Source organism: Clarias gariepinus, chromosome 20, assembly GCF_024256425.1.
Source record: "Clarias gariepinus isolate MV-2021 ecotype Netherlands chromosome 20, CGAR_prim_01v2, whole genome shotgun sequence".
NCBI lineage: Eukaryota > Metazoa > Chordata > Actinopteri > Siluriformes > Clariidae > Clarias > Clarias gariepinus.
Genome location: NC_071119.1, coordinates 18,125,166 through 18,145,701, shown reverse-complemented (window position 1 = coordinate 18,145,701; position 20,536 = coordinate 18,125,166). Strand labels below are relative to the sequence as shown.

General features: G+C 39.2%; 1 protein-coding gene across 4 annotated transcripts in view; it reads left to right on the top strand.

Moving 5' to 3' along the window:
- LOC128508681 (protein Dok-7-like) overlaps positions 1-11,067 on the top strand; it is a 37,728-nt gene extending 26,661 nt beyond the window's left edge. For 2 of the 4 annotated variants that reach the window (XM_053480112.1, XM_053480109.1), the window contains 3 exons: positions 272-341; positions 7,837-7,965; positions 9,970-11,067. In XM_053480112.1, the coding sequence (XP_053336087.1) occupies positions 272-341; positions 7,837-7,965; positions 9,970-10,109 (339 nt within the window). In that variant the 3' untranslated portion in view covers positions 10,110-11,067. Of the gene's footprint in view, positions 1-271; positions 342-7,836; positions 7,966-9,969 lie in introns of those variants that run through there. The other 2 variants (XR_008355939.1, XM_053480110.1) reach the window with 2 other exon arrangements.
- The last annotated feature ends 9,469 nt before the right edge of the window (positions 11,068-20,536 follow it).

The following is a 20,536-nucleotide window of genomic DNA, read 5'->3' as shown; positions in this document are numbered from 1 at the left end:
CTCTCAATATCCCTTCACCAAAATATTTTTTTAAAAGCTTAATGAACACACTGAATAAAAAAAAAAAACTGTTATATAGACTAAATTCATAATAATTATGATGGGTTTCCAAATGGGTAAAATTACAGTTTAGTGTTTTGCTCATATTATTTATATCTACACGTAGCATGTTATTGCTGCTTTTTCTCTTTCCAAATGATTTTAATGTTTTTAATATCCAGCAAACATTACTCGCCACTCAGTGACCTACATGTGTATGACTCACTTTCAGTTCGAGGAGAAGAGCAGATATGAGCTGATAGGTGGCTCTGGGCAACAGAGGAGCACTGACGAGTCTGAAGGTGAGCAAACTCGGATTTCTTCTGACAAACATTCGATTGTGTGCCTCAGATGTCAAATTAAATGCTTATCTGATTTAAGTAAATCTAAGCTTATTTAAGTAAATTTCATTTTGTTGTACGCTTGTGTAGGCTGAGGGCAGGGTAGGGTGGTTTAGTCTTTTTGAATCAAACCATGGGGTCACCCTCATGCTGGTCATTTAGGCAGGAGAACAAAACAACTTATCCAAGAGTGAGGTGTTCTTAAGTTTGGTTCCAAGAACAGTCTTTTATCATTCCAGTACAGTGAAGAATTGATTCAACTCTGCATTAACTCAACAGCAGGAAGTTCTTTCGGGTGGCTGGTAGGGGGTTGTTGTTGTTGTTGTTGTTTTGGTAGATGTGAGGTGCGAACTCACTAATTTATCCAAAGAACAGAAATGTCCTTGCACTGTTAAAATGTGTCAAAAAAATAAATACTGCATACATTACACAAAAAGTTTTAAGATAATTATATATTATGTAATAATCGACTATTTTATTTAGACATGTGTAAAGGTGTGAAAGCACTCATAAGCATGGTCTTTTTGTTGACTATAAAATAAAAAAGAAGAATTAGACAGCTTGTTATATGTTATTGATCCAGAGGCACCCAATTTGGACTGTTTATAATGTTTATAAAACAGCCAATATGCCAAATCTATGTCCGCAAATGCACCAAATGAACCGTATATCCAATGTCATGTAAGTTACTAATGCTAATTTAAATCTACATAATATTATCCTCATAAATAGATGACATAGTTGCATACCTTTTTTTTTTTTTTTTTTTTTGCCCCTTTCTCCTTTTTTTTTTTTTTTCAAATCTGGGCACCTAATGGCTTTTTTTTTCTACCTCATTGCCTTCCTTCCCATCTTGTACTTCGAGAGTCCCCTGTCTCACTCACAAACTAGAATCAGGGCACAACAAGGTTAGGTGACATGAAAAATGCGACATGCAACAAGCATTAGAAAACTGATCACTCAAATGTTGTCAGCATTCTAAACTCTTCGTTTTGGGCACGCTCAGTGCTGCCACGACAAAATCTAAATCCACCTCTGATCATACAGGGTGTAAAATGAAGCAAGTTGTATACAGAGCACTTGAATGAACAGATGCAAATCTTTTTATTTAAGCAAATTTTGTTGCTAAATAAAGTAACATTTTACTCTTACTTCTTTGCAATATTGAGAAGTTGAAAAAAATTTTTTTTTTTAAGTTTGTAAATTATGATTTAATTTATTAAGGGGGAAAAAAACTTACCATAAAAAAGTTCTCCAGACCATGAAAAAGTAATTGCCCCTTAACCTAATACCTGGTTGTGTCTCCCTTGGCAGCAACAACTGCTGCAGTCATGTGTTTGCAACAACTGGCAATGAGTCTTTCACATTGCTGTGGAGGAATTTTGGCCCACTCTTCTTCACAGAATTGTTTTAATTTACCCGCATTGGAATGTATTCGAGCGTGAATGACCTGTGTAGTTAAGGTCATTTAAAGTTAAAAATTAAAACAGAATTTTGAGCTATTCATACAGTGTTTTTTCACAGCACAACGTAATATATTACAGTAACAGAATTTAGCCATTACTTCATTTCAACATAAAGAGAGCAGTGAAGCAGTGCTTGAATCCTGTAATCTGTCCAGCTGTCTCACCTCCTCATCTGTACACTCTGATGAAACAGATCAGCTTCCCTGTCATGCTAATACCACTATAAGCACCGTTGCCCTTGTCATCTTGTATATCACCAAATGGCCATGCCGTATCGCTGCATCGTGTTCTGGAAACATCAACTGTCTTCACACTTTCTATGTTAGATTTGCAATACAAATAAAAGTATACAAATAAAATGGTGCCGTGGTAGACTACTGATGTCTTGCAGGAAAAGGAATTTTAATCACCCACCAACAAATTGACACTATTCTATTCACAGGTCACAAATATTTCAGCATAAACACATTTAATGTGTTAAAAGGTGAAGCTTTCCTTTTAAGATTTCCTCGTAGCATCATTTCACACTCTGTGATGAATTCCTATTGCTTCTTTTTTAAATTAGAGGAATAATTCAGGGCTGTTCCTTAATTGCTTTGTATTATAGACACCGTGTCAATAACTGTTACTATTCCTGGAGACCCAAAGAATGTCCAAGAATGAAATTGAACGCATGATGCTATTTATTCCTTTTTTTCTCTTGCTGTAGATTGAACATTGTCAATATTTCACGCATGTTCATTCGCGCATGTTGGCATTAGTTTGAGCTGTACATATTCTGAATGTTGTGGAAATGGTTCAAATCAAAGCTCTCACATTGATCTACTATTCTGACATCGTTATTCAAGTAAAATTGAAGGTGCTTTCCAAATTATGCGGCTAGTAAAACCTCAGATATTAAATCAGTAGAATAGGAAAGGGGGTCCCAGTGTTCTCCAACTACTGGACAGCATACTTTCAGAGCATTTTAATACTGGTTTGTTGTAAGTGGATTTGTAAAGTGCTTTTGTTTTACAAGTCTCTAGGTGGTGGTTCTGCATGTCTGCTGAAATGAGATGAGGACAGGTTTTATTACACTTTGATTGGCTGTTTTCTGATGAAGTTTGGTGATTGGCCTCTGTGTTTTTTTTTTTTTTTGCATTCAGTTCCAACTGATTCTGTCAGTGACTTAAATGTTCACTGCACATTGACGTAAACAGCCTTTGTTTTACAATCTTTAACACCAGCATCACAGCTGTTCTATCCTGTCCCTCTCACGCTCTTTGAAACCACTATGTGATGCATTTCATTTTAGTTCAATAATTGAAAAAAATTTGTTAAAATATGTATTTTTATATATATATATATATATATATATATATATATATATATATAAATATTTATATATATATAAGTATTTTATATATATATATATATATATAAATATATATATATATATATATATATATATATATATATATATACACAAAGGTAAATACACACTTTTTTCAGTTTATTTACTATTAAACCAAAAGCTGATGGAGGGAAATATTATGTGGAAACTGTTCTGTCGATCAATCCCATTGTATTTATAACACTTAGCTCTATCAACCTATCTGACAGCATGAATTATTCAAGGAATATCACACAAGAGAATGATGTAACCGCAGGCATGAGGGCACAAGCCCGAGTGCTGAAGATATCACAGCTGTGCCGATATTTAGTACAATAGCACAGCCCCAAATATAATATTGATTATATAAAACCTTTTCACAAACACCAGTTATTATTAGCAGATTATGATTTGTTTGTTTTTTGAAACAGTGATTTTTCAACACCAACATATATCCTTCCGCGACTAACAGAACTAACCACGACCAATGGAGCTGGAAACTGACAGTTAATGACTGATTAACAGGAGTAAATTCCTACCTTTAAATTCCTACCTGTACTATTTACTATATTATTTGTACTCTATTTTATCACAGAGGCGTTGGATAGTCCTGAGAAAACTTACAAGATTTTCTTTATATTTTCCACATATTCAGCTTTAGAATATAAGAATAAAGTGCACTGTGTAGTGTGTACAAATCCTTGTTCTACACACCAAGTATTGCCCTTCACTACTTGGTGTGTGTCAGGGGATAGAAAAGGTTTTGGGAATCAGCCTTGTGTTAGAAGCTAGTTGGCTTTGTAGCTTGTGTTAGCTGTAAAAAAATTAAACCAGATGTGTTTTTATTTTTTTTTATTTGATTTGTGGGTTTTGGCAGGCAGCCGCTCTCTCCTCTGCCCAGTACTGCGGACTGTAATGACCTCATGCATATAGTTAAATGTCATAATTGTTTTATGCACTATATCATATTGTGCAATGGGATTGCTCAGAACTAACTGTTGTTTAATCCCTCCAAACTCATGCATTTATTTGTTTTTGGTTTCTTGTGTCTCTTCATGTGATTAAAATGTTTCGAGACTTTAAAACCCTGCTATATAGAGGCTGTGAGTAAGCCTGGCTAAGACTGCTGAGAGTTAGTCACAGCTTTCAAAATGTAAAATAATAAGGAGAAAGATTGTATGAAATCATGTAGAAATTGCTTCAGGTTTCTTGCAGTGCAGAATATATAGTATATGCTTTTGACCATGCAGAAACACTTCACTTAGTTACTAAACTCTTCCACCATCATCATACATCGAACTGGTATCAAAACAGTTAGAGTATGACTTTTTGTTCTGGGCACCACGTGTGGTTTCTATTGGAATTAGTGGAATGTTTCTGTTTGCCAACTTTCTGGCCATGTCTCAATTCCAAAGGCCACATCTTGTAACTGATTCCATGTGGACAGGCTGTACTAGGTGTATGTGTATGTGTGTGTGTGTGCCAGCAAGTGCAGAAGCTGAAGTGTTATAAAAGAAACTTGCCATTCTGTATATTTAGAGAGGCATTTTGTCATTTGAATACCGTCTCAAACTCCCAAAAAGCATTAGTATGAAAAACTGATGTTCTTTGGGAGAAGGGGGTTGATATGACAGTCATAATGTTTTACAGGATGATCAATATACTTTGTGCGTGTGTGTGTGCTGCAATAAGTGTATAAGGGCCTAAATTTTTTTTAAAAAGATCATAAAGAGATCTGCCCACTCCCCCTATTGTGTCATTAATCTGCGCCCACACGCCTGCTAAGCTGTCATACAAAAGAACAAATATTTATACAGAGAGAATGAGAAGAAAGACAAAATGCTGCCTCTACAACAGGGGTTTTCCAACATTTACCAAACTGGATCCCTTCTCAGAAAAAAAGGTTATAGACACACTTTTTGTTTGATTGTTTATTCAAATATTAATGTTGTGTGTTTAATTTAACTTTTTAAATGGTGGATCAGGGATGTCAAACATATTCCCTGCAGGCTTAGACCGGCGCAGTAGATGTTCTAATCTTTCTCACTGTGAAATATGAAATCTGTGTGTAGTTAAAGCTCAAAGCATTTTAGCCATTATTTGTTTTGCATGTATAAAGCTCAGGATTGTGCAGCATAGAGTGACTTTTTTCCAGCATAAAATAGGCAATACGATGAACTTAATCTTAGTTCATTTTAATCAACTACCCAAACATGACTAAGCAAAAGATTTAAATGGGTCACATGGGCAAAGAAATAGCACAGATACAAATGCTGTTTTTTATTGTTGTTTTAGTTATTTCTATAAAACAAAAAATAATAATAAACCAATTTTTGCAACATAATTTGCATATTCCATATTATAAAAGTAATATCACATTTCGTAGCTAAAAAACCCAAATATACAGTTTAAAACATGCACGTTAACACACACCAACATGGCTTCTATATAAGCACTTAAAAAAAAATTAAATCATCATTGACCTATGCTATGTTGCCGCTTGAGTTTGAAGGGTTGAAAATTTGCTAGTTCACTAGATTTAAAAAATAGGGCATTAAACTCAGCTAATGAAAAATACATGCTAATGTGGAACTATTTCATATGCAATATACAACTAAGTAAGTTTAAAATATTATCCCAGTTAAATTATTTTTAGTTCAGGTAGTAACACTGCAAAATGTGTGAAAGATATTCTTACCTGTACCAAGGGGCAACCTCTGGTTCAGATGTACCAAAACATGCAGTTCCTCAAATGACCACTAGGTCACTGGCTCAAAAAGCAAGTAAATCCCTATAGGGCTGATGTTAAAATACTCAACTTTACAACAAAAATGTACACATTTACAGTCTGGTGCAAAAAAATAACAGTTTCAGCCTCCGAAACTGCAAGATATTTGTTCCTATTAAAGTATGCATGATTAGGGGATTTGAATTATCACTTTAGCGAAGCAGCTAGCTGGAATCGTTGTAGTTTAACTTACTACGGGAAGTTGACACGGGACGAAGTGTACAGTCTGACGGAGTTCAATCAAATGCAAAGTAATGTTAGCATATAAATTTAGATTAGCCATCCTACCATTTTTAGCTAAGCTAATACTAAGCTAACTAAAAATCCCTTCCCTGTCCAAAAATTATTTTAAAAATCACTTAATTGTAAGTAATTATTAGCTTTATATTAGGATATGTGTAATTTCCAAAAGAAACTTATGAAGAATTTGAATAGAAACTCATTTAAATCACAAGTCAGTAAGTAAGTCTTGGAACAATACTTAAATAGCAGCTATAAAAACCATTACCATTCTGACAGTAGTTGGTTTCATTCTGCAGTCTGTTATCACATAACTGGAAAACAATAGATTTCTATTTCCTATTCATGACACAATAGTCCTGATTGTCAGTAAATTACAATAAACCTTTCTTTTCTCTTTCTTTTTGTGCGTGTAACTCTTTAACTCTGGATGGTTAACTGCACTGCCTTAGTTGATGCATTATTTTGTTTCAGTTTATAATTTCTTGCTTCAAGAGTTTAAAACTTAAGGGGAAAAAATCATTCTTTAGTCAGTTTCCACTTTTAAGTTAATAGTAGAATTTTTTTTAAAATGATCTGTACTCTGTCTGTAGAATTTATTTTAATGAAAGACAAATACTACATTTTTACATAATCTCTTTGCTCTGCTCTTACACTTTGTCCATCTGTCAACAAGCATTTGTATTCCCTCATTAAAAATGTTTCAGTCTGAGCTGCGAGCTACGAATGCACCGCTGTCTTCACTTCTTCATCAGAAGAAGTCCTCATAGGGCTGCTTTTAGGAGACCAAACAGGTGAAAGTTCGATGGTGCAAGATCAGGACGTTAGGGAGGATTCTTTAACACTTAAAGATTTTAGCAGAGTATTAACAGTGTGGGCAGAAGTGTGCGGAAGTGCATCATCGTGCAAGATCTTTGCTGTTAAATTCAAAAGTTTACTCTTCAGCTCTTCAATAAGCGTCTCACTGTAACGAGCACTGTCGATTGTTGAACATTTTTCTTAATAACGTTCCAATGAGAATTTCAAAGAACTGTACAGTATGCGTTGATGAATTTTCCAGCTGATGGATGACTTTTGAACTTTTTCTTGGTCAGCGTTTGAGGATGTTTTCGTTCCATACTCCGTCATGAACCCGTGTCTTGTCTTCATTAATGATTTCTTTAAGAAACTCACACCTTCCTTAGAGTATCGGCCCATAGTTTGTTTGCAGATATCAAAACAGTTCAGTTTGCACTCTTCTGTGAGTTGTTTCGGCACCAGGTACACCCTCAAACTATGCCCATTTTCGCTCGCACCACAGTTACAGATGTAAAACCTTCACACCTGCACAGCAGTGACTGAGGAGACAGTAATTTTGAAGGCAAAGCTCTGTAAAACAGTGTGTCCAACAGAAGCTTTAATTTAACCAGAGTGCTGATAATTTTTCGTTCACATTCGTATACTAAAGACGTTAAACAGTTTAAACTGTGACATACTGTCTCAAAATAATGCTATGTCCATATCATGCTGTGTTATTCCATTGAGGATTCAGGAAGCTGGAGGTTCTTTAGTGCATATATTTGTTTACAAGAGAGTCTGTATTCCTTCCAGAAGTCTCAGGGGTGAGTGAAAGGCAGAGAGGGGGAGTGACCTATGTAAATATTCCCATCAGCCCAGCGTCCAAAAAGCAGCTGCACTATATGGAGCTGGAGCTTCAGGAGCACGGCCTCACAATCAGAGGTGAGAGCACGCAGCATTTGACCTGCAGGGGACTGTACTGTTGGAGCTAACACAGATGTTAACAGTAGGGATGATGGCTGATTGCTAGTTGTGATTAAGGGTGATTGGAGTTTTGTGTTTGTGTGTGTGTGTGTGAGAGAGAGAGAAAGCATGTTATAGTAGAACATTTAAATACTTTCTCAACATAAACCCCTCCAGAGGATTTTTTTGGCCTTAATACTTAATTTTTTTTTGGAGCGGGGTGTCATTACCACTGCTTTGTTTTTCATTTCAGACCCTACATAATTTAGGCTGTACTACATTATTTAAAACGGACTGAACAGACACAGCAGTCACTTGACATATTGCTAAAATATTCATAATTGGAAGGGAACATTGTGTTTAAAAGTTTATTCACTTTGCTGACAATCTCATAAGGAACAAGTAATAAATTATTACGCCGACAAACCCAGAACGATGTTCCATGAACTACTGCTTGTGTTCATTAGAAAAAGGGCAGTGAAAGTGCACAGCTGATTTAGAAATACTCAAGGACATACTTAAGCGAAATAATAAAGAATGTCATTTTGCTGTGTCCTACTTTATAATAATGTTTTACACAATCATGCAGTGCTGTGCCAGGTCAAGCCAAAAGCAGTTCTTATGTCGGTGTATTTCTGCAGCACTTTAGTTCTTTAGGTGGTGAAGTCAAAATGTGTGTATTTGTGATACAGTACAATCAATAAACCATAAGCTGGCTCATGCAAGTCATTCGCTTTCCTCTTTATAACCATATGAAGTGCTTACTAAATACAGCATCAGAGTAAGGTCTGACCAGGATAGAAAAGTGCCCCATATTCTCAAGGGCTCTCCTTCTACACCCAAGAGCATTGCTGGAATCGATTTCTCTGTAATCTTATTCCTCACATTTGTTGCCTTGGCTACTGGCAGCCGTAGTGGCACAGAGGAGTAAAGCACAGTGCTGTACGACACTGTCACACCACGGCATTATTGTCAGATCGATGTGAGACTGCTCGACTTATTGTTACGATGATAACCAAGGCTCATTTTGCATGTATCTGTATAACCAGGACTAACAGTTCCTTCTTAGGTGAACAAACTGTGAAACTAAAAGAAACCATGACAAACAGATTAAGATCTCACACAGTCTTAGTTGATATACTGCCTTGCTGCATTTCCAGCGTGAGGTTTTATTTGCATGAACATTGTGATTTTTTTTTCTCTTTAGGAACAAATATAATATATTGATGTTTACATATAGAGAACGGTCTAAAATGAAATAGAGAACAGAAGGGCAGAGGGGTGTGGTGTCAAGCACCGTCAGCCAAAGAGTCTTGGCCTCTGATATTTAGTTTCAGTAGTGTCAGTGAAAGAAATGTGGTCTGTGTGTGTGTGTGTGTGTGTGTGTGTGACACAAGTCTGAATGAAAGAGGTGTGGCCTGTGTGTCTAAGTCTTAATTGAAGAGGTGTGGCCTATTTGCCTGTAAGTCTTAATGAAAGAGGTGTGGCCTGTGTGCCTGTCATTCCTAGTAAAAGAGGTGTGGCCTGTGTGTCTTAGTGAAAGAGGTGTGGCCTGTGTGCCCGTCATTCCTAGTGAAAGAGGTGTGGCCTGTGTGCCTGTTATCCTAGTGAAAGAGGTGTGGCCTGTGTGCCTGTCATTCCTAGTAAAAGAGGTGTGGCCTGTGTGTCTTGGTGAAAGAGGGTGGCCTGTGTGCCTGTCAGTCTTAGTGAAAGAGGTGTGGCCTGTGTGTCTTGGTGAAAGAGGGTGGCCTGTGTGCCTGTCAGTCTTAGTGAAAGAGGTGTGGCCTGTGTGTCTTGGTGAAAGAGGTGTGGCCTGTGTGTCTTGGTGAAAGAGGGTGGCCTGTGTGCCTGTCAGTCTTAGTGAAAGAGGTGTGGTCTGTGTGTGTAAGTATTAATGAAACAGGTGGGGCCTTTGTGAATAATCTAATGTAATATTTAATATCATCTGGTTTTAATCTTCTATTTTACCTCTCTCTTCTGCAGGAAAAGATTCAACAAAATATGCACAAATTGACATTACTGCAACAGAGACTGCACACAGAGTGGGTACCCAGCATGCACTGGAGCGGGGGGCAGGACTTCAGAAGCTGGAACAATTGAAAAGAGGAGGGGCACCTCAATGATGACATAATTTTTCACCTAATTAAATATTGCTCTTTACCGTGCTAACAGTGATTACAAGAAAAAGAAGGAGGCGTTTTGAAAAAGTGTTTCTCAGAACATAAACAGTGTGGAATCTTTAACTGATAAGACGGCCAAGATCGTCCCTCACACCATGTGGACGGCATACAGGTCCGGGTTAGAGGCTTCAACTCAAGAGTCTCAGGCCAAGCTAAACCGAACCGAACGGATGGCATAATTACAAGAAAACCTGATGGAACTCAGGCATCCGAAGGTCCAGTTTCATTAGCTGGCGCTGTGTAGCGATGAGACTGTCATCAAGTGGGTTTTGTTGTGTGGGTGTGTGCGTGTGGGTGGGTGTGAGCGTGATAATTTGAGCATTAGAGCTGTGAGGACAGACCGTGTGAACACGGCTGATTATAGATGAGTCACCATACACTCAGCTGCCTGCAGCAACATGTCTCCTTTTAATTTGCCTTTAATATTCACCCTTGATCAATTACATACAGTATTGTCGCTTAATTAAGGAGCGGACGTCTCTGAATACACATCAGAGCTGCAAGTACGGATCTTTTTACACTGAGCAAAAAAATGTAAAAATTTAAAATGGCAGATCCATATGAGGGGATTTGTGGCTAAAAGGTAACTCCTACTTTTTTTTTCTTTTTTTTTTTTTACTGGTCGTTAAAATAGCAACAGTATTTATAATCACACACACATACACAAACACACATGAGTTCCAAGGCCACAATTAATGTTCCTTTTTTGGATTTCGTGGCTGTGAAAATTAGCTGTGTATCTTTTTTTAAATGACTGAAGAACAACTGTGCGTACACCGTCTTGGGCATTATTAAACACTCAGGCGATTTGAACCATCTTTTGAATATTGTATATTTCTTCTCTTTTGTTTTATCAGATTTATACCATGATTTTGTAGTACAATTAAAACAGAGAACTTGCTTTTTGGTTGCATTTCTTGTTTTTTTTTTTATTTGCAGCATGCTCAAAGACGTTATGTTGACCTTGAATGCAAATCCGAACATGAATTAATACAGGAAGAGAGTCCGATTTTCCTCCTCCTCTAATTCCCCATGGATCGTAAATCTGTCACATGAATGACCCCATTCCCTAGAGTCGCACTCGTACAGAAAAATCTCTGCAACTTTCATTACTGTTACAAAGTTGGCATTTATATGCTGAAAAGGTCTCACATGCATGCCCTGGGAAATTTGGGGTCACCATGAAATCCACAGGAGGTCAGCAGAGATGACGTCAGATAGAACATGTCTGAAAATGTCGGAGCAGCCTGCTAATCTGACCTTTTTTTTTATTATGCATTATCTACATTTCTGATGAACCTGTTGCTGACCTTGAGTTCAGTACTATACTGTACATGGTAAGATTAATGTGTTGCCAGGTTTCTTAGTATGGAGCTCTTGAGAGCAGAGTTTAATGTTTATATTTTGGGTATTATCATCCTGTCCCAGTGGGCACCCAGACGGCCTCTCGGGTTGTATGCAGAATACTCTTTAAGATGATCTTGGGCATTCAAGTCAAACCTGGACGTCTGATTGTGCAGAATAATAAAACAGTAATAAGATTTTTTAAAAATTGGACTGCCTGCTGAACATCTGACATGCTGGCCTCCCAGGAACTCCTTTAAGAACACAAACATGGAAAGGTGGCAGTCATTTCCAGCCGAGTTCCTGTAATGTGAAAGCAGTGTTTGTGAATGATTGAGTGTACAGTTCTAACAGACAGGTGTATCCCTTTTGCAAGCTGGTGAGAATGTATTTGCAGATTTTCAAGTATTTTAAGGTGTTCCACAGGGTAACAGGAACGATTGAGCAATGCACTCTGAGCCGATTGCGCTGTTAAAGTGAGTCTCATTAGTGTACTAAGTGTCCATACAGTACATGTCCATCAGTTTTATGTCTTTATTCACCACAAATTTCATAGCAAGTCCCAGTTAGACTTGAACACCCCTTATGTAAGGACATTTGACTTGATGTCTTGAGTGTTAATCTTTTTTGGGCTTTATAGGTTCTGAAGACATCACCAAAAGATCTGTTGTCCTGTAGATGTCCTGTATCCATACTCTAATGGGTGTATAATAGAGTATAATTATGATCCATTCTCTATTATACTAAAATTTCTCTTACACTTTCACTTTGTATAAATGGCCCCTTTTTCACAACTGGCCACGAGGTTATTGCTTTAATTTAGTTTTGTAGCTTATATACACTCACCAGACTCATTTAAAAAAAATTTTTTTTTAGAGAAGGCTAAAACTGGTTCGGACTTATCCCCTTACTTCTTTTTTCTTTTATATCCCAATTTTTTCCTACCATGGATACCTTAAAGTGCAGCTTTCCTGATGTAGCACATGGTCAGCAACTGGTATTAAGGTTCCCAGTGTGTGCCAAGTTAACATTCCCTGCACCTGCACCACCAACAGCAGCCAGAATTGTATGAGGCAGTTTGTATTTTCATCTGCCCTGTCTTTCAGTGTTATGCGTAGCCTCAGATTGTACAATAATGACAATATTACAACAGTATATTTTAGTTCAGTGTAGCCCTTTTTTCTCTGTAATGTACAGTAAAGATCCTTTTCGTGAAGTGATTTATGCATTTATTCCATTCATACTGTCAACTGCTGACTGTAAACTATGAGCAACTATATGCAGTTCAACCATTTGATGTGGTTTATATGCGGCTATTAAATGTAACCGTTGGTTACCTTTAAGTCGGTTATTAAGTTATTAAGTTGGGTATTAAGTTGCACAAGTTCGTTCCTTGCTATGGCCAATAGTGTGCTGTAGGTGGACCGAATAACATTATTAATTTCAGACGAAATCAGTTGATCAATACTTTATTTTTCTGATCTTTTAACACAGTTGAGATTGTTTTAATCCTAAACTTAGTTTTAAAGCACTTTAAATAAACACTAAAATTGTACAAATTGTACACCCAGTATAATTGGAATGGAAATCACCAGGGATTACACAATACAATATTCATGATATATAATACAATACCTAACTGTCGATTCCATTTGGATTGTGATATTGTTAATATCACGATTATATATATATATATATATATATATATATATATATATATATATATTGTGGCGTGGGCGGGGCGGCGGCTGACGACCAGCATGCCTTGCGGGGATGTCAGTGTATTCACCATGATGGGGAAAGGTGTTTGGGTTAGTGGCTAGTGGTTAGTGGAGGACCTTGTGAAAATCCAAGCGGGCCGCCGAGTAGCGGAGCGACTACTCGCGCAGAAGAAGCGCTTTCCCGACGGCGCTAAAGCGAGCACACCACGGCAACCAACGCGGAGCGGCGAGGTGAAAATCCCGGCACTGGAGCTCGGGGCAGAGGCGGACGTTGCGCTGGCTCCAGCTACAGCTCCGTGCGACGCGGGTGACCGTAAGGAGGCGCTGCGCGAGGCCGAGCCCGTGAAGCCCATAATGGCGGTACATGAGCCGAGCGACCGCCCGCAGCTCAGTGGCGCTCAGTTCGTGAACCTAGCCGGGGACAGGGCTACCCGTCGCGGCTAGGCAACGAGCAGCGCTCCGACGTTCCGCGACGACGCCGAGGCCAGGGACCGCCGGACTACCGCTGCAACGTTTTCAGCCCTGAGGGACAGCGTACACCAGCAGCCGCTAAACTATCGCCGGGAGGACGCTTGGTAAGCCGCGCTGGGCTTTACATCGACTGTGTGCTGGACGGCGTCTTACTGCGGGCGCTCGTGGACACCGGCTCCACTGTTTCGCTGCTGCGCTCTGGAGTACTGGGGCAAAGCAAGCGAGTCCAGGTGGGTGGTCGAACTTTTACACACGAGAGAGAAAACCCTCGGTGCTGCGAGCGAGTGGAGCGCCGTGACGACGTAGAACCCTCGACGCCGAACATTTCCCTCGTGCAGTCCTCCAGGCTCTCCAGCGGTGATCAGCCGTCCGAGCCGTCACCCGCAGTCGTTTCGCCGGTGTCACAGCTGAACCGTGATCCGCTCATCGCCAAGCAGAAGGGCCCCACCCAGCGCTCGCGGGCACTGCTGCAAGACTTTCGGCTGGGGGCACCTATGGGGCGGATGGGCATGGACACTCACAGCCAGGGGCGAGATTTTGCTGCTGGAGAGCAGGTATGGGTGTGTTCCTCCAGAAGGAAGAGGGGGCTTTCGGCCAAGTTTATGTCCCACGGGGCGGGCCCCTGTACGGTAATTGCTCGGCTCTCCGATGTCATCTACCGGGTGCGGTTGGCGGGGCGGGCACGAGTTTTGCTCCACCGGGACCGTCTTGCGCCTTACCAGCCGCACGCCGATGAAACAACTCTGTGGAGGCCGGACCGCCTCAGGAGTATGTTCGCGTTTGTCCCTCACCTGCCAAAGGACGCCGGCGTTCCCACCGCCAGCGCCGACCGCCTCCAAGCCTCCGAAACAAAGGTTGTCATGGTGACCAGGGACGGTCACAGCTCGGGTGGGGGCAGTGTGGCGTGGGCGGGGCGGCGGCTGACGACCAGCATGCCTTGCGGGGATGTCGGTGTATTAACCATGATGGGGAAAGGTGTTTGGGTTAGTGGCTTCAGCCCTGTTTGTGTGTGTGTGGGAGTGTGACGTGTGAAATGTGCTCCAGTTCAGGCTGACGCTGAAATGGATGTAGGCTCCTGAGTGAAGGTGCTGCTCATGCCATACCTCCTGTGTGCTAAATAAAGTACTCCCAGCCATTGCATTGGGCAGCAAATAAGCTCACTCGTCTCTCCAGCATTTTTTCCGGCGTAAAAACGCTATAATATATATACAAAAATTTAATAGATTTAGATTTAGATTTTGTTTAAATTGTACAATTCTAAACAAGCATGCCAAATAATTCACTTCTACCACACAGCATGCTGCCTCACGGTATATGCCTAGCTTCGCGCTCACTACCTTTAGAAATATAAATAAACAGCAGCATTTTATCCCATCAAATGCAAACATATACCAATTTTAAAATTATTTTCAAAAATCTTTTATTGATTTTGGACTCAGTGTGGCTATACAATAATTGCCACCCAAAAAAGACACAATATGCAACTGAATATATTTCTCTCTACTATCCAAAACATTTTTTTTTTTTTTTTTGCTACAAAACCATGCTGATCGTGAAGGTAGCAGGAACCTTCAGGTGTGGCGGAGGTCTCTCTTAGATCGTAAACCCTCATAAACAAACTTGCATGGAGTTTATAGAACCAGGAATCTCACATTATTTTTAAAAAATGTTTTGCCCCTTTTTTTATATATATTTGTTACATTTGATTTATATGATCAAGATCATCAAACAAATATTAATACTACACAACACTAATCTGTGTAAATCCAAAATGCAGTTTTTAAGTGATGGTTTACGACACCCAGGCCTAAATACTGCCAGACATGTTGAATCAAGAAATAACTTAATTAGAACCTGTGTGACAAAGCGGAACATGCTAAACAATCTCACATAATGCCAAGATCAAAAGAAACAGATGAGAAACAAAGTATGTATTTCTAAGGCTTTGGGATTCCAGCGAACCAACGATGGCAAAGCCAGTATCTACAAATGGGGAAAACTTTCTCAGGAGTGGCCGGCTTACCAAAATTACTTCAGGCCTCTTTAAGGCTCCTGCAGGTCTTAGTTAAGGTCTTTAGTTTATGATTTACCAATAAAAAAGAGACTGGACAAAAATGCCATCCATGGAAGGATTGCAAGGCGAAAGACATGGCATCTAACATTTGCAGGAAAAAAAACGTTTTTTGATTATCCCCACAGATTTGAACTGTTTGGTATAAAGTGTGTGTCTCGTTTTATTCTGCAAAAAACAAACACCACATTTCATAAAAAGAAGATCATACAAAAAGTCACACATAGTGGTGCCAGAGTGGTGGCCTGGACTTGCTTTGCAGCTTCAGGACCTTGCCGTAATTGATGGAACCATGAATTCTGCGCTCTACTGTATAAGAAAATCCTGAGGGAGAATGTCGGGCCATCAGTTTGTGACCTCAAGCTCAAGCACTCTTGGGTTATGCAGCAGGACATTGATCCGAAACACACCAGCAATTCTAACTCTGAATGGCTCATAATACACAATATTAAAAAAGTTTTTGGAGTCGCCTAGTCAAAGTCCGGGCTTCAACAAGCCATTTATGCTCAAAAGTGTGGCAAAATTAAAGAAATCCGCAAACAAGAGTGGGTCAAAATCCCTTTACAACAGTGGGAAAGACTCATCGACAGTAAACCCTTGATTGCAGCTTTCGCCTCGAGGGTGGAACAACAAATTATTATTTTTAGGGAGCAATTACTTTTTCTCATAGGGCCAGGCAGGTTTGGACAGCTTTTTTACTGCGTTGTATGCATAACTCAAATCAACCATAATGCAACTTAATACCTGTGTTGTTGATGTTCTACTTTTAAGGTTAAGACGTATTTTTCAAAGAGCTTTTTATTTAAAGAGCAAAGGTCCTAAGTGGAGATAGGCCGAGGGTCAGACATGCTGTACTACAAACCTTTCTAGTCAACCTTAAAACCTGATTTTCGTTCCATTTTGCACACAGTATAACAGGGCTTGTTCAATGAAGAGAGTACCCTTTTTGTTTTTACAGTGCATAATGAACAATTAATGAAATATTAGTCTTTTATTTCTATTTCTGCTTGAAATAGCTGAATAATTATTCTTATTTGTATCTTTACATGATTTAATGGCTCTACATCATGCAAAGAAAAAAATGTTGCCAGGATGCTGTTCAGCTTTGTTTCAGTTCTAGTTCTTTGAATATCCTTATTTCCTAGGGTCTTGTTCAGGACAGTCTTCTTTCCTTTCATTAATGTGACACAGCTAGCATTTATATGCTAATTGGGTCTAACACATGTGCCCCGGGAAATTGTGGGTCACCATGGTAACTGCAGGTCTGAAAAGTTCAGAGTAGCCTGCTGATCTGACCTTTGGTGTCATGTACTGTCCTTACCTGTATTGAAATTAATGAAGGTTGTACAGAGATATTTCAAAATTTTATGGTAAAGAATAATAATAATAATTTTCATATGCAACAATGACCATATTGTTTTCTTGTGCATGAAGGAGGCATCTTTAAAAAGAGTGTTTCATTAGAAGATCTCAACAGATTGCGAGGAAACAAACAGCTAAAAGCTAAGAGGAAATAAGATCCAACCAACGGGTTGTTTTGTCCAGCAGGAATGACCAACGGAGCAGACAGGTCGTAACAGGACTGTCTAAGAAGGATTGTCTGAAAATGTACTCCAGGCACGGCGTAGGTGCAAGGTGCAAGCGTGAAGACATTCATTAAATAATATATATCAAACGAAACAGGAACAGGCTAAGTAACAAGAAATAAAAGACCATAAACTGAACAGCGGTAAGAACAAAAGCAATAATGAGCACAGATGCAAGACAAAGTACTGTCTAAAAACCAATGCTAAAGACAAACTAAACCTAGTTCAGGTGAATAACTGAGATCACATGGCTGTGGCGAATTGACGGTTGGCTGCAGAGCCTGCTCCAGGGGTTACCCTTCCTTACAAGCTTGATTCCCATCTCTGTGTGCATGGAGTTTGCATGTTCTCCCTATGCCTGGTGGGTTTTCTCCGGGTACTCCGGTTCCCTCCCACAGTCCAAAGACCTGCATATTAGGCTAATTGGCGTTCCCAAATTGCCCATAGTGTGTAAATGAGTGTGTGAGTGTATGTGTACAGTATGTGCCCTGCAATGGATTGGCACCCTGTCCAGGGGGTACCACGCCTCGTGGCGTAAACCTCCTGAGAGCCCCCTCAGCGACCCTAAATACAAGATAAAGCTGTACAGAAGATGAGTAAGTAAGTTTTTCCATGTTTGCTCATTGTGGATGGTGAGGCTATGGAATAGTTTCCTTTTGAGATCTATTATGAATTTTTCCAGAGATTTTCCCCCATTAATTCACCATACTTAGACTAGTTCATGAAAGTGAGACCAAATATCCAAATTGTTCCGATTTGCAGCATATTACTGTACTTTGGTAACTGTGACTATTACTACTACTACTGATAATAATAATGATAATCATCATCATAATGTTTTACGTCTTTGTGTGGTAAGAGGTTCACGGCAGGGTGGATTAAAAAAGCAAGCATTCAAGAGTCTTTAATTGGATACTCCAGTGATTAATATAATTCAACTGACTTGAAGTCAAATCACTTGAAGTAAAAATCAAGTAGAAATCACAACTATATTTAATAGTAAAAGTAAGAGGATTTTCACTCACAATATGACGAGAACTTATAGGATTGAGACTTTACGTCCCTGTTGCTATTGAAAACCCACTTATTTAGAAAGGCTAATTGGGAAAGAAAGTCTTCAATTTGACAGAGAACATAAAGATAAGGTCATGTGGTCGTCAAGGCAGGAAGAAAAGTACTCTCCATAAAGTGATGGCCACTGTACTGTACAAGCCTCCGAAGGCAGTGTTATGATCTGAACAGGTCCAGGCTCAGCAAAGTTATGTTGCAACAAAATCAACATCAAAGTCAGCTGACACCCTGAATGTACCGAATGATCAGGATATCACATCTATATATATTTTTTTTCCTTTTCTGATCACAGGAACATATTTCTGGCTGACCATTCCAAGATTCATCAGGTTCTATTGAAAGCAGGAATTATTTGTATACTTGAATTTGCCTTGACCTTGACCCAATTTAAAGTCTTTGGGATGTGCTGGAATTGTTCAACTCTGCCATCATTAATATAAGATACAGTATAACAACATTTTTTTTCTTTTTAATTGTCTCAATTGATGTTGTCTTAGGGTGTGTTATGAAACTTGACATGTTTGTTTATACTCTGGTGCAGTTGTTCTGTTAATGAGGTTCACCTGAGCAAGTGTGAACACTGCCACCCAAACCTCGGTGCGCACCAAACAGACAAACGGAGACAACTTAAATAATGTTGGTCTCGGTCCTTTTCGAAACAAACTTTGCAGATCGAATGAAATGTCGATGCACTATGGACCAAAGATGTGTAAAGAAACCAAATCTGCCTTGCTAGCATTATCTGATGATGACTGTACTACCTGACAACATTTTTCAAAAGCTGATGGAATTGATAAAGGAAAAAAAAAAAATACTTAACATTATAAATATATTTAACACTGCCAAATTAAAATGTAATGTAATAAACATCCAAGGACATTTGCTATGGACCGTGCAGGAGTGCACTAGGAGCGAAATGTTCAGAAACGTGAACGCTCAGTTGAGCGGTTTAATGAAATGTCATGTTTTTGAGCACTCTCTTCATTGAACAAGCCCTGTTATACTGTGTGCCCTCATAAAGGCAGGCACACACAGGAGAGTAACGAGTCTATCAAAGGATCAAAGATTGCTGCTTGCCTTTTATTTCATTTTACTTGTGTTTGTGTGTGTGTGGGGGAGAATCCTGTTTTATTCGCCACCTGGAGCCATGCTTATGTTGTCTTGAATGTATAACATTAAATTTTACCTGAGTTTTTGGTATTAAAATTACTACCATAGTGCTAAGCGTACCAGGAATTTATACTAGTGAAGGAAACCGAATGTATCATATCATAAAAATATACATACTGTAATGCAGAATGGAAAATCTAACTTACATTCATAAATACATGATACAGAAAATAAATTGAATTCATCAAAAGAGGTAAGTCTACTTTTATTTCTCTATATAATCCCCTGCTTCACTAATGCACTTATCCCAGCGTTCCACTAGAGCTCGAATGACCCCTTATATTTTCTTCTGTCATAATTACGTCCAGTACAGAACAGTAGCAGCACAGCAGTACAAACCTTAGTTGGACACAACATGACCTGTACAACCTGTGACATTAAGATCCAAAGAATGTACAATGTGCCCATGTTTGTGTTTCCAATAGGGGATTGATTCTCATGCTGACACATTTAGGAAAGTCACGATCTCACACCGAGCCCTAATGTTTTCCTAGAAAGCTGGACTTCTGCAACGTGTGTGTGTGTGTGTGTGTATGGGGGTGTAAAAGAGAGAGAGAGAGAGAGAGAAAGAGATTTATAACAATGGCTGCTGGCTGGTTCTCGATCAACACAACTCACTCACACACACTTGAGTCGCTCCTAGCCTTTTGGTTCCTCAGTAGGGTTTACCAGTACATCTGAAGAGAAGGCCAGTAATCACTTTGGTCAGTTTATTTCCCCTGTTCCTTTCTTTACATATGATCTTTCACTTTGGTTTTTACCTTTATGCCTAAGTGCAAAACGTAGATAACAAAGTTCACTCTAGCGCTTGTCAACCTGTATTTATGTAACTGTAGACAGAAAGGGAATGACATCATCTTGGCAATCGTTAGCCATTTAATGTACGGTATATATACAAGATTTGTTAATTTCTCACTTCTGATTGGTCAGAGGTTT